The sequence below is a fragment of the Pleurotus ostreatus genome, assembly GCF_014466165.1.
Source record: "Pleurotus ostreatus strain PC9 chromosome Unknown scaffold_8, whole genome shotgun sequence".
Lineage (NCBI taxonomy): Eukaryota > Fungi > Basidiomycota > Agaricomycetes > Agaricales > Pleurotaceae > Pleurotus > Pleurotus ostreatus.
In genome coordinates this window covers 1521027-1534652 of record NW_023503163.1, presented here as the reverse complement: position 1 = coordinate 1534652, position 13626 = coordinate 1521027, and the positions used below count along the sequence as shown (strand labels likewise).

Here is a 13626-nt window from a genome sequence, read left to right as displayed (position 1 = left end):
AAGCTCCCACGGTCTCAGGCGAACGCTCACAGCTGGCTACAATGTTTTTGAAGTATATCGCGTGCCGACTGTCATACGAGTCATGCACTCGAGCCGGGGAATACTGCGGGCGAAAGTCTCCTTGCTTATCCTTCGACGGGTCGATGATAAGGCGATCATTTTATGTCACCGTTGTGATAGAAAACGGGCAACAGACCGCAATTAAGTGAGATGTTCGCACACCGGTATAAGTAACTGAGAGGCGTTAGGCAGTCGCAGCGATATATCCAACACATCGAACTTGGAGGTAAAGGAATTAAGAAGAACAGGCGCCTGACGCCAATTCTGGGTACTCGGGAAATGCCGAAGAACTGTATCGTTGCTCCAAGCCACAGAGATCGGTAAGGTGGGCACAGGTACCAACGTCGCCGCCAAAAGTTTCAAGTCAAAATGGGTGAGTTATGCTGGTCGTCTGCTGCGTTGGCGAGGTTGTATACTCAATCGCTCTGTTACAGTAAGATACGCCTCCGCCGCCGTCATCAACAACCCGGAAAAAAGTACGCCATGATCTAAACTATTGGTGATGAAGTACTAAGACCGCGATCCCACTCATAGCTGCTCGCGCACGGGGCGAGTACCTCAGAACCCACTTCAAGAACATGCGGGAAGTCGCGGCCGCCGTTACGGGTTGGTGGAATAGCTGCGTGGACCCGATGTGATATCTAATACAAGATCGAAACTACAGGCTTCAAGCTCACGAAGGCGTACTCTTACTTGGGCGACGTACAGGAGCACAACCGCTGCATTCCTTTCCGACGATTCTCTGGTGGTGTTGGGCGTACGGGTCAGGCTAAGGAGTTCAAGACAACGCAAGGTGCGTGACTTACAAATACTGAGACTAATAGATATATTCTCAAACGGAATGTATCAGGTCGTTGGCCCGAAAAGTCCATCAAATTCCTCCTCCGCCTCTTGAAGAACGCCGAGTCGAATGCCGATGCCAAAAACATTGATGTTGAGGATCTTACGATTAAGAACATTGTTGTTAACCAGGCCCCTGTATGTTTCTGTCTCTGTGCATCGTCACCTTTTGGTCCTAATCCTGAGTAGAAAACCCGCCGCCGCACCTACCGCGCCCACGGTCGCATTAACCCCTACCAAGGCCACCCTTGCCACGTCGAAATCATCCTTGCCGCTTCCGATGTTGAGGTCGAGAAGAGCCACGACAAGGACGTTGTCAAGCAATTCGCAGGCCTCAACCGCAGACAAGTGGCCAGAAAGAGAATCGAGGCAGCCCGATCATAATTGCATTATGTTTTCGCCATGTACCGTGCCCTTGCAACACTCTATGATTGTCATGCCACCACACCCATGAATCTATGTATTTCAGCGTATGTTTTACATCAGAAGTCGGTCGCGGTGCTTTGCCCACCATCTGTGGGTCATCTACGGACCCAAACTTTATTTGGCGAATACCATCTATTTGGCCAAGAATTACGAGTGCGTGAGCAGATAAGCCATCACGAGGTCAACTCTACTCTCACCATCATATCATCTATTTGTGTAATGTAACCCAATCCCGGCCGGGAACGTGTTTTGTCCGGTAATGGGTGCTTACTGTAGCCTACCTTTCGCCTTCACAGTCGCCCATGTCTGAAATCTACGCCCCCGTACAAGACTTTCCCAAAATCCCGGACAACTTGACTGTTCCACAATTCCTCTTGGATGTAAACCATCCTACGCGACCCCAGCCCCCAAGCGTGGGCACACCCTGGTTAATTGATGATACGTCGGGGGCAACGTTTGGAAAGGAAGAGGTGAGATGCCGTATTGATCAGCACACTGCGTGAGTTGTTGAACCTCGGAAACAGCTACGGGCTCGGACACACGGTCTAGCCAATTCATTGTGGACAAAATACAATATTCGTGGGTCATCTGGACCAAATTCGTATCAGGGGGAATGATTGCTGATTGAACAGTATGCAGGCGATAGCGATGTCGGTATGTGATCGACGGGGTGTCGAGAACTTGAGGGTTTGATTTGACGCCCTCATGCAGTTCTCATCTTCAGCAGGAACCATTGTGGTGGGTATTGTCAGATTGACGTTCCCCAATGCCACCGCTGACAAGTATTGGTACAACCAGATTACCCCGTTGCAATATGGTCTATTCTTCTCTTTACGGTCTGCTTTGCAGTCTACTCACCATGATGCAGGGCCGTGCACAGAATCGGCGGTGTCATCTCGTACGTTTAATTGTTACCAGCCACCAGTGTTACTCAACGTTTCTCCTTCAGAGGCGCAAATCCAGACTTTACGGTCGATGAGTTGGCATATCAACTGGAAGCCACCAAGGCTACATTCATGTTTGTATATTCCGACGCCCAGGCCGTTGGAACCGCTGTCGCTGCAGCCAGACGCGTCAATATCCCTCTCAGCCGCGTCGTTCTATTCGGCGCTGCATCCGAATTATCGCCCGAGAGCGCAACTGTAGACGAACTCGCCCGGCAAGGTTTACTCTCCAGGGAAACCTTTGTGGAGAGAAGACTTGCCCCGGGCGAAGGAAAGACTAAGTTGGCTTTCTTGAGCTTCTCTTCGGGTACCACCGGAAAGCCCAAGGTAGTGATGCGTCTTAGTGATATGCAAATACATCGATTGACTGCTTTCCAGGCCGTTGCAATCCCACATTTCTCGTTAATCGCGAATGTCATTCAATTAGCCGTACACAACAGAATAAACGAGGCGTACACAACCTGGGAGGAACGTCGATTCAGGCCTAGCGATGTCTGCATTGGCGTGCTCCCTTTTTATCGTAGGCTCTTCATTGTCTGTCTGACAAGCATAAGCTCACTTCTCATTTACGTCCAGATATTTATGGATTGGTTATCAATGTTTGTCCATAATCCGTTCTTGCGCGAAGTGCTTGACTAACATACGCGCTAGCTGCATTTCATATTGTTTGCTTCGGTACGTATACAGTCACAGCTGAGGGTATCAAATTGAAGGCATTGACTAGATGTCGATCGTCGTCATTCCTCGTTTCAATTTTGTTGGCATGCTCAATAGTATCGCGAAGCACAGGGTTACACACCTAATGTAAGCTTTCACTCCCCGGAATGACCTTTCCCAATGACCATCCGTCGACCTAGGCTCGTACCCCCGCAAGTCGTGTTGTTGTGTAAAGTACGTATAGTTCGTCGCCGGTCAGAATATCTCCACCCACACCTTCGTAGCACCCAGCAATGGCAACTGCGGATGTTAGCAGTGTGAGGTTCATAATGGTTGGCGCAGCGCCTCTCACCTATGAAGTCACCGAACAACTTATTCGCATTTTCCCTAATGCACATATCGGCCAAGCTTATGGTGATGCAAACTAGTACTCTATATCCCTCGGTATTCTTACTAACGATTATGTATCTCGTGATAGGGATGACTGAAACATGCACCGCAACGACGATGTGGCCTATTGAGCACAAACGGGGCGCCTTTGGCTCAGGTGGACAACTTATGCCAGGCATTGTGGCCCGCGTTGAAAAGCAAGACGGGACACTCGCCGGCTTCGACGAACCAGGTCACCTTGTAATCAAAACACCTTCAGTTACGTTAGGTTACGCGGACAACGAAGAAGCGTGAGTTCGCTCACTATCAACCCTCCTGCGAGGAGGTGGCTTACTTCCCGCTATGTCTCTTCTAGGACAAAGGAAACCTTCGTTGATGGGTAAGTCGGTGGTTCTGAATCTGTGCGTCCATCAGATGACTTCTCCTCATCTCCATACGTAGGTGGGTACGTACGGGCGATGAAGTACGTATCGACTCAAACAAAGAAGTGTGGGTACTCGACCGACTGAAAGGTCTGTCGACAACTTTGATGGGGCTGTGACTCGCTGAGCCCTTAGTCGGATATCCAGAGATCATGAAAGTCAGAGGCTTCCAAGTAGCCCCTGCCGAGTTAGAAGGTTGCCTCCTTGATCATCCCGACGTATCCGATGCATGTGTTGTTGGCATACCCGATGACTTCAGCGGAGAGGTTCCCATGGCCTTCGTGGTTCCCGCTCCCGACTCAGCTAAACGTATGCAAAACGACAAGAAAGTCGCTGGACAGATCAAGACATCCATAATTCAAGTGCGTGGTTGCTTCGTATCATAGCGTACTCGCTGATTGACCGACCATAATCCCCATAGCACGTCGCTGATAACAAGGTCAAATACAAGCATCTCGCTGGTGGCGTTGAGTTCATAGACATCATTCCCAAGAACCCTAGCGGTAAGTGCTCAGAGACTTGGTTGCCTATTACGGTTCCCTTGATCATTTCCTGCAGGAAAATTGTTACGGAGAGTATTACGAGACAAAGCTAAACATCTACAGAAGTCGCGAGCTCTGGCTAAACTCTAGATCTAACGCATCTCGGTGTCTAAACCTGCCCAGAAGCTGAATATTGTGTACTGCCCATTTGTTTAGAATACAGTTAGACGTCGATTTGAACGTGTTTGGTTTACGTTGCTTGTCCTGACGACTCGGGGTGACGACTACAGGAGTGACAGGACTGAAGGCAACACTTAGATCGGGTAGAAGATGCTGGGGCCACATTTGCGCAGAGGTCATCGTATCAGAAACTATCCCTAGCCAGGCTTCACGGGGTTTGGATCGATGCAACTTGGGAGGTGGCATATAGCACGAGAGAGCGAGAAGCAGGATCCCGTTCCAGCGAGGAGTCGCGCTGGGCCGGGGCTGGTAAATATATCATATCAGCACCCGTTTGGTATATGTCACCGTCTCAAACCTATGTCATCACAAACAAGTCCCAAGTCAGAGGATGTTCCGAGTAGAAGACAAACATATTACACATATCATTTTATTGCGATATACAAAACGAAAGCGTCACGGACAACAAACTGCATACGAACAAAAACAAAGCGAGAATATGGCGAAAGGTAATGAGTGTACATGCTAGATATTGATGTTGACGAGAGCGACTTGGATGTTAGACGATACAACGGTAGAAGGAGTGTGGGTCGCAGGTGTCAGCTAGGCGACGATGAGTATACACAAAGTATACATAATGCGAAGCGTATAATGATAGTGCGATAATACTGGTGACGACAGCCTCAATACGAGACAGATAACGCAGAACGAATAACTGATGTTGCGCGATGATAAAGCAGCAGTAGAAAGAGCAGTGGTGGGGATGCAGGCTGAGGAGAACTGAACATGGTGATGGTGCGATGGGAAAGGGAGCGCGATAATCCAGACAACATTTGTTTGTGTTTTGTGTTTTATGTCACGGGTCGAGGTCGCCTCGACGGGTGAAATGGCTAGCGTTTGGATGGACTAGAATGAGAGAATCGGGCAGACGGAGCTGCTCGCTTGGTTGGGAATGGTCCAGGGTAATCTGCCCAGTAATATGTGATAGGATGAGACCATACATCGACGTGTTTCTGTTGCAGCCGGAGGCATGCCGATTCCCTTGATTTGCTGTGTAGATGGTGTTAGGTTGGAATAAAGAATTATCGACTTCGTGTAACAGACCTGAGGGCGTAGTGGGTCTCGAGCAGCTCCTTCTCCTTCTTTTGGGTGACCTGCAACGTGTCTATGCTGCCCTTCAGCCAGTCTTGAAAGTCCCCGTCGAAATCCAGACAGTAGTCGATACGGTATTCCTCCATAGCTATGAAGAGTCTCAGCAACGACACTTGTCAAGGGGAGGCAGGAGGACATACAAGCCAGGACTTTCATGATATTCCTTACTGGGATGAAATTGATCAACACGGTCTTCCGTCCATCACCGTCAACGGTTGTTGTAGATATCCCTCGGATGGCAGAAACATCATGTTCGAAGTGAACTGAAATGGTTTGCAATAAGAATCTGAATGAGTGAGCATCAGGGTCATAAGACGTACACATTGGTGGTACCGCAGGCTTCTTTTCTGCCGCAATTGCGGCACGGTGAGATGCAAAGTTTGCGGCGCCGTCAAACAGGGCCACTAAATCGATATACTTCTGCTTGGACTCCTCACTGGCCAACTATGTCAAAGAAGGTGAGGGACGAACTGTACTCGATGTGGCCAAGACATACTGCAATGGTGGTCTTCAAACGAAGCACAGACGAAGTCTGAACAGCAGAGGAGATGCAGTTCGCTACACAATAGTTCCTCCAAGTAACGCATCGCTGATTGAACCCAACGTGATTAGTAGAATAGGTGGATGGCGAGGTGAATTCACTCACCGACGCGACGTCTAGCCAATACTCCAACATGATGGTACGATCTACAACCTTCTCACTCTCAAGGATGGATGCTACAACCGCTGCGGTGACCCCTCGCTCGAAAGTCTTGAATGTTTCGATCTGGCGCCGAACACGGTCGAACCCCCGCTTCCCTGCTTCCCAATATCGAATGGCATCACTTGGGTTGATGGCAGCGAACATTTTGGAAGCCTTGATGGTGATCTGTCTGACGAACTCCTCCCTCCCTCTCTCAGTTTCAAGGACTTTGCACATTGTCGGGGTGTTGTCGCCGTAGTTCCAAATACAGAAGCAGGTTGGAATGGGGAGGGTTCTTTCGACAGGGACTTGGAGCAGCGATTCCATCTTGATACCTCGATAGTGCTTCTTGTCATCGATGTTCCAGACTGCTTGGGCTAGGCCCCACACCAGAAGCAAATTTGGGACAGCATCAGCAATATCTTGAGAGGCAAAGTCCATGATCTGCTGCAACAACACTTGGTCGGTCTCTGGGCGCCAGTACTCCCATAGCCAAGTGGTCAACGTTCTGACCACGCTGACACGTACGGCCAGCACCTCAGCCGCTACAGCGTCAGCGTCTTCCTTGGAAAGATCAGGCCGCTGCCATTTTTTGCCGACTTGGAACCGTGCTACAAGACCATCCAAGAGGTCCTGGGGCGAGGCGAAGAATATGAAACACATGAAGAATGTGTGGGTGAATCCGGGCATTCGATCCGCCTCCGGGGACGTGAGGATGCGAATGAGAGAAGTAAGGGATGCGGATTTGAGTGCACCATCTGACGTGAGACGGATGCTAGAATCATCGTGGGTAGGCATCAGGCGTTCCATGTCCACGCTACAGGAATGCTTGCCGTCTTGGAAGTATATCGCCGAGCGACGATTTTCGTAAGGTATCTCTGGAAGCGGCTTCGGTTTATCTGGGAGTAGAGCGTCCTTGATTGCTGATGTATCGCTGATAGGCGGCAGTACGAGGGTGACGGACGAAGGGGTAAATGGGAAGGTAACGGATTTACGGAATCTCTTGAAAAGATTGCGAAAGAACTTGGAGCTAGGGGTCTCGCGATGCGCGATATATTTATTGTTCATGCACGGAAGGATAGGGAGACCGACAGAGGACACGTCCTTGTGGCGTGCGGGGATCGATGGGACCAAGGTAGGAGATATCGACGTTGCCAGTGATAATTTGGATGGTTTCGCCTTCCTGGTAAGAAAAGGTGTTACCGGACCCTTCGGTACTACAGGAGCCTTTGATACCACCGAAGCCTTCGATGCTGCCCCTTCGGCAACAATGTCATTCAAGTCGCACAGAAAGACCTTGAGGCTTTGCATCGCAGAATTGACGCAGTGCACCATCTTGTCGATGTATTCTTTGCACTCTTGTGTTTTCTGGGTCTTTGGGAGGCGGTACCCAAGGTGCTGCTTCAGACCGTCGATGCACAAGCGGACCAGAAACTTGCCAAGCATGAAGCGGACGTCGTCGCGAATGTCCGGCGAAGATAAGTTTAGATGTGTATACACCGATATCATGTTGCGGTGGAAGGTGGTGGCGGGTCCTTCGATGCCGTCGACGTCGCACTTCTTAGCCGCGACATTGACGAGACGATGAGGGAACACGAGGGAAGGGAAGGTCCCTTCGACTGTCAGGGGATAGGTGTTGGAGATGGCGGTGCTGAGACCAAGGATGCCAACGGACGTATCCAGGTCGTCGCCAGCCAAAGAGGAGGACGAGCTTAGAGCTGCATCGTCGTTCGCGACTGGTTTCGGATGTGGGTTTGAATTTGGATTTGGATGTGGTGGGTTGTGTTTGGTATTTGTAGACATGGCTAGATGGAAAATAATGTGGGGGATAACAAGGGCGGTGAAACCGGAGGTGGATGTTCAAGAACAAGAGGAGTGGACGGAAAGTGCAAGCGATGTCATAACCTCTTTAGACCAAAAGAGGCAATATCTGCTTAAATGCAGGGTCGAACAATGGTATTTGGCCCTGTGGCACAGTCGTGACCGCGTTCACTGCGAATTGCCACTGGCAAGACATTGCATTATAAGTCTCGCCTTGAAGTTATACTGCCTTGAGAGAGATTCTTCTTCTGTTTGATAAAAGCTAAACGTCGCCAGTGCTTGCCTTTGGCCGGGACGGAGGGCTTCATTACACAAAGCAAAATATTGAATGGACGATCGACACCTCCGAAGAATATAGACTTACGATAGGTCGTTCGTCCAGAATGACTTCTGCGTTGCGTTCGCTGTGACACTTTGCAAGTACTTCACCGTCTTTGCGGGGGAAACGCTGGCCGTTGTACTATGCAGCCGTCGGGTAAGTGGCCAGTTTATTGGCCACTCTTCATCACTGACGCATGTTTCTAGATGAATGACCCCGCCCATTTTGCGCACCGAGAGCATGATGTATATGCATGAAGCGAACTGGAATTGGTCACTGCTGCATCACGACTGCTGCCTTGGCTAGAACGAAGAGCTTCATCACACCTAGGCAACTATCAACAGACGATGAATACTTGCTGATGAATAGGCATACGAAGGTTTACTGCACCAACTGACACGCTAGTTGCGCTCATCGTGCCATGTTACGGAGACCAAAATGGAGATAGAGAAACGGCGGCTGTTGCTCATCGTGCTCGTCAGCGACCGAGCAAAGTCGGTGGTTCAACTAGCCGGTTACTATTTCCCCTCTGATGCTTTCGTTCAGTGTAATCTAGCGGTTCGATCTGATCACGTACCAAGAACGCCGCTGCACAGGGACTTGCGATATACGTAGCAATTTTAACTATCGTTAGGACAGCATAAGAATGCCCATCAACGTCCCGCCCCCCCGCACACATATTACATTGCCTCTCCACCTCGAAAACACTGAGCGACGAACAGTAGATGGCAACCATGGAATACTTTCAGTCGCGCGCACTATTTGATTGATCGACCAGGGTGGCGCGTATGCATGGGGGTTGCCGTGCTCCAGGACATAGCAAATGGATGGGTCATCTAAATAGACATCTAATGAATATAGTGAGTAGATCCTTCTGCCTGCGAGAGTACACTTTGACCATACACTGGTCAAATAACTTAGCCAAGAGTATTCTTCCTTCCTGCGAAGGCGTTTGCGTCGGGTCTCAACGAGAAACTGAGGACGCTGTCAGGAAACATTGGAGAGAAAACAATCCGTATGTACCCTGTATCGCCCCTTCCCCTCCCGTCTCGTCGTATCTCCGGCAGCAGGGTGTGTTCCCGTGCTCGCGTACATCAATTCAGATGAACTGAAGTCTATTCCTTGCAGATACGCCAAGTTTGCTTTGGTGCCATGGTGTGTCCGACACAAAGGCAAAGGGCGCCTATGGTATCGGACAAGGCGGAGCTACCGGGCCGGTGAGTTGACTCACGATCTTTTGAACTTGGCCTCACTCAGATCAATCAAGTCGATATTGTCGATTATGGGCAGCGACGACACTCGCCTCACTGACTTACCAAATGATATACTCCTAGAAATAGCGTGGTTTCTTCGCCCCCAGGATCTGTTATCCCTTACCGCAGTGGGTAACATCCTACGTCCTGCCAGGTGTCGTCGTTATCATCTTACATACAAATCCGCGTCCATCAGACTTCTCGCGGTTTACGCAGCGTCTTCTCTGAGGACGTTGTCTGGCATCAAGCCTACTCCGAGTGGCCGTTGGACCTACCCCCCGGCCAAGTCGAAAACGACTTGGATGGCAGCAATCTCTGCAGATTATTTGCCAAGTCCCTCAAACTGGAATCCATGTGGGGGGATAATCATGCGATATTCAAGGTCGGCGAGACTATAACTCCAGTCATTCTGCATAGCGTACATTTCCTCACTGCTCGATGGTTGTTGACATTCGGCTCTATGGAGTTTCAGGATATCGGAGGGCGGATTACGCTTTGGTCGCTTGAGGATGTTCACAGCGTCCGCGCTGTTTGTTCCCTTGACATCGTTCCACATTGTTATGCTGTCGTTGCTGCGTGGCGGAAAAGTATCAACCAAGTAGTGATTGTTGCATACATATACACCAACAACCAGTAGTAGGCAAGTATCCCAAGTTCCAGTACCATTGGCTAACTCTTCCTCCTTTAGTTCGATTCAAGTCCACTCGATATACCTTCAGCAGGGTGTTTGGATGTTTGGCCAAGTCCACACTCTCGACAACGTCCCAGGTGCATTAAACGCTAAATATTGGTTCACTCCACATATCTGCGACTACATGGTCGCCTGGTGCACCAAAGCTCAAGGCGTCGCTTATGTTTGGATCTTGAATTTAATTACGAAGCGATGCTTCCATGCACAACTTGACCCTATAGTCAGTACATTCTTTGCATTTACTCCGATCATCGCATTTGAGCTACATTCTAGTTTGCAAGTGCCGACGTACCCATTGCCCTGATTGACGTCGAATTGGGTTCTCTTGTGGTGACGACTGGGAGCTGGACGGCGGGGGACGTTGAGCCTGCACAGGTTATACACTTCCTGAAGCTTCCCTTGCACGTGTTGGAAACCGGCGGAAACATGCCCACCCAGTCTATCCTGACGCTCGAAGACGCAGACAATGTTCCACCGTTGCCTGAGGGAGTGGCCCTTGAGCCGATATACCGTTTTCAGTCCCCCCATTTTCAGGCTCAGCCATCCGATGATGTTCACCTCGACGTGACCATGGACGCGCATCATAAATTGACCGTAGTCCAGCACTGCAGCGGGAATCATTTGTCGTTCAAGCACTTTTTCGTCGACGGCCAAGGGCTGCGACCCGCTGGTGATACAATATTCCTCAGCACTAGACTCAACAAATTCGCTCGTGTCGTCCTTTGCCGTTCTGGCCGGCGGGGGTTCTGTAGCGTCGTTGATACATCGGAAGGTGGTCATATTCTTGAACTTCGTAGATTTTCCACTCCAGATCAAGTTGAAGTTGTGCCTGTAGAAGGTGGGTTGAGTTGTCTCAACTTCGATGATGCGACCGGGCGTTTCTGCATCGCCACTTGGGGTTCTCATAATTGCAGGATGGCTTTCTTTGATTTCGTAGGATAGCAACCTTGTGATCACCATAGGAAGCCGGTAAATGTACAACAATATTGAAATCGTCCTGCAAAAGATGCCCGATATAGAGGCTTATAGAGACGTGAGGTTCTTTGCTATTTCGGGGGGGGGGGCGCCCTTACCGTACATCTTTTCCTGGCTGCCATGACAGCACGCGCATACGTTAGAATCGGTGCTCACATCAATGACTATCAAGTACCCCCTAGAGCGGCAAAATTCGAAATTTCGTCCACGGTTGGTACGGATACCGGTAACTTTTCTGATATCCAACGCATACACCCCCATATAGAGATAGAAGTTGATAAGAGTTTGGGCTGACTGTAACTGTCTTTTCTTAAATTCCCTTCGCCTGGTTCCATGTTGGGGCTTCCCATTTACGGATAACGACGCGTGTAGATGATGAGCACTTTATCAATATCTCGAACGGTATGAGATTCATTTCTTAATGGTGCAGAGATCACTCCCACTGCCAATGTAGTATGTGAGCTGCCCAGTACTCAGATACATGCTTTCACTAAGACACTCACTACGGTTCAACTGCCCAAATATTTGCCATAAATTCTTTGTCAACCATACCCATGGTCCGCGACCCGACTGAGAACCTCTGCCTTGGGATCTGGGGGCTCACAGCCCCTTCCTGCCCCCATTCGTTCAACAGAAGGTCGTCTCTAAAGAGTAGGTTGAGCGTTGGACTCCTCAGATACCCTCCAACCGTGGATACATATCAAGCGATACAATCAGTAAGTTTCAAATATGTTCTAAGTAATTTAACTTGGAGCCTGGTTCCACATCAATGCAAGGGTGTTAACTACTACCCTCTATCGCATTCTGAGTGGCTGCAACACTAAATAAGGCCAAAACCATGGTGTTATTGATATGCCATAGGGCCTGCAGTGATCTGGACTTTAAAGAAGCAGAAGCATGGAGCGCCCCGCTCGGGCGGGACGTGGGGCAAAAGGAGGCGCGGGGACCATGTATCTGGTAAGACTTATTTCTAAATAATGGACCGTATGGTGGCTACATACACGGGTATATCACTAATGACCTCGACTGTAGCTATTTCATATACCCAAAGGACTGGACAACGGGACCCGCGTACCCTGGAGAATTGGACCTGTATAAGTATGGGTAGTCATTGCTTGTGGCCATTACTCGCATCGTCACAATCCACTGCCTAGCAGTACTGCATTGGCAGCCGCTGTCACCGACAATATTAGATATAGCGCTAGCGCTACCAATCGATGATGCACCTCCAATCGTCCTCGCATTTCTCCACGCTCACGAATGACTTCCATGCCGCCTTCCTCGAATTCGTAGGCACATTTTTGTTCCTCCTACTCGGCCTGGGGGGAATTCAAACGGCCCAGACGCTCTCTGTACTTGACACTTCAGCGGCTTCAGACACTCAACGCTACCTATACATTTCCACATCTATGGGGCTGTCGCTCCTTGTCTCTGCGTGGCCGTTTCTCAGAATAACTGGAGGGGTGTTCAACCCCAACATCTCTCTTTCATTGATGTTGGTAGGCGCCATCCGGCCAGTGAGGTGCGCCCTGTTTTGCATCGCGCAATTAGCAGGTGGGATCGCGGCGGCGGCAGTCGTGCTAGGTTTAACAGACGGGACTTTGAGGGTGAAGTCAGTATACTTTCACTAGATACACGACGAACAATCGTGACTGATGGTGATTGCAGCACGACTTTGTCGCCCCGGACATCTCCTGCTGAAGGTGTCTTCATCGAAATGTTCATAACCGCAGCCTTGGTTCTCTCTGTGTTGATGTTAGCAACAGAGAAGCATCAAGCTACATCCTTTGCTCCGGTATGGCATCATCTCTTGCTACATGACCCATCTGTTGAACCTCTTGGTGCTCCGTAGGTCGGAGTTGGGTTGACCTTGTTTTCTGGTCACCTGTGCGTAGTTTTAGGTTTTCCTATCCCTCCGGCAAGATCCCCCTGATTGGTAATTGCGGTTGTGCTCAGTTTCGCCGTGTATTATACCGGTGCTTCAATGAACACTGCGAGGTCTTTTGGGCCAGCCGTCGTCACTGGGTTTCCTGATTCACATCACTGGGTGGTGAGTCCCCATTAATCAATCCATTAGCTTCAAGGCTCTTGGTGTAATCATTTCCCACTGATTCCATCTTGCATAGTACTGGGTCGGCCCATTGTTAGGTTCCCTGCTTGGCTCTGGGTTCTACACCCTTCTCAAGCAGTACGTCCCTTGGCTCCTCATCTTTCTCGCATTGAACTCTGACTGCTTTTCGCTACTAGCTATCGTAATTGGGTCTCGGTCATGGAGGAGCGCACCGATGTCGCGACGAAGTCGCCGAGGCTAAACGTAGAGCCTTCGACCTCT

General features: G+C 49.9%; 5 protein-coding genes across 5 annotated transcripts; 4 read left to right on the top strand and 1 right to left on the bottom strand.

Annotated features, from left to right (window-relative positions):
- Nucleotides 1-429: 429 nt before the first annotated feature.
- Nucleotides 430-1284, top strand: RPL17 (60S ribosomal protein L17; the record flags this gene model as incomplete). Its single annotated transcript, XM_036780354.1, has 6 exons — nt 430-433; nt 495-536; nt 595-666; nt 725-853; nt 911-1038; nt 1090-1284. 6 exons carry the CDS (start codon nt 430-432, stop codon nt 1282-1284), a joined length of 570 nt encoding a protein of 189 aa, XP_036627737.1.
- A 344-nt stretch (nt 1285-1628) lies between these two features.
- Nucleotides 1629-4371, top strand: PC9H_010860 (uncharacterized protein; the record flags this gene model as incomplete). Its single annotated transcript, XM_036780353.1, has 17 exons — nt 1629-1796; nt 1851-1905; nt 2110-2143; nt 2195-2224; nt 2276-2597; nt 2649-2790; nt 2847-2869; nt 2922-2945; nt 2995-3074; nt 3128-3161; nt 3212-3341; nt 3406-3607; nt 3673-3696; nt 3759-3829; nt 3887-4101; nt 4161-4242; nt 4298-4371. 17 exons carry the CDS (start codon nt 1629-1631, stop codon nt 4369-4371), a joined length of 1710 nt encoding a protein of 569 aa, XP_036627736.1.
- A 920-nt stretch (nt 4372-5291) lies between these two features.
- On the bottom strand, nt 5292-8038 carry PC9H_010859 (uncharacterized protein; the record flags this gene model as incomplete). The annotated part of the gene is made up of 6 exons (XM_036780352.1): nt 5292-5451; nt 5506-5641; nt 5694-5816; nt 5874-5997; nt 6050-6142; nt 6200-8038. 6 exons carry the CDS (start codon nt 8036-8038, stop codon nt 5292-5294), a joined length of 2475 nt encoding a protein of 824 aa, XP_036627735.1.
- Nucleotides 8039-9226: 1188 nt separating this feature from the next.
- On the top strand, nt 9227-11261 carry PC9H_010858 (uncharacterized protein; the record flags this gene model as incomplete). The annotated part of the gene is made up of 7 exons (XM_036780351.1): nt 9227-9235; nt 9297-9446; nt 9504-9563; nt 9643-9756; nt 9825-10264; nt 10317-10539; nt 10593-11261. 7 exons carry the CDS (start codon nt 9227-9229, stop codon nt 11259-11261), a joined length of 1665 nt encoding a protein of 554 aa, XP_036627734.1.
- A 1250-nt stretch (nt 11262-12511) lies between these two features.
- On the top strand, nt 12512-13606 carry PC9H_010857 (uncharacterized protein; the record flags this gene model as incomplete). The annotated part of the gene is made up of 5 exons (XM_036780350.1): nt 12512-12906; nt 12963-13089; nt 13147-13181; nt 13251-13344; nt 13421-13606. 5 exons carry the CDS (start codon nt 12512-12514, stop codon nt 13604-13606), a joined length of 837 nt encoding a protein of 278 aa, XP_036627733.1.
- Between the last annotated feature and the right edge of the window lie 20 nt (nt 13607-13626).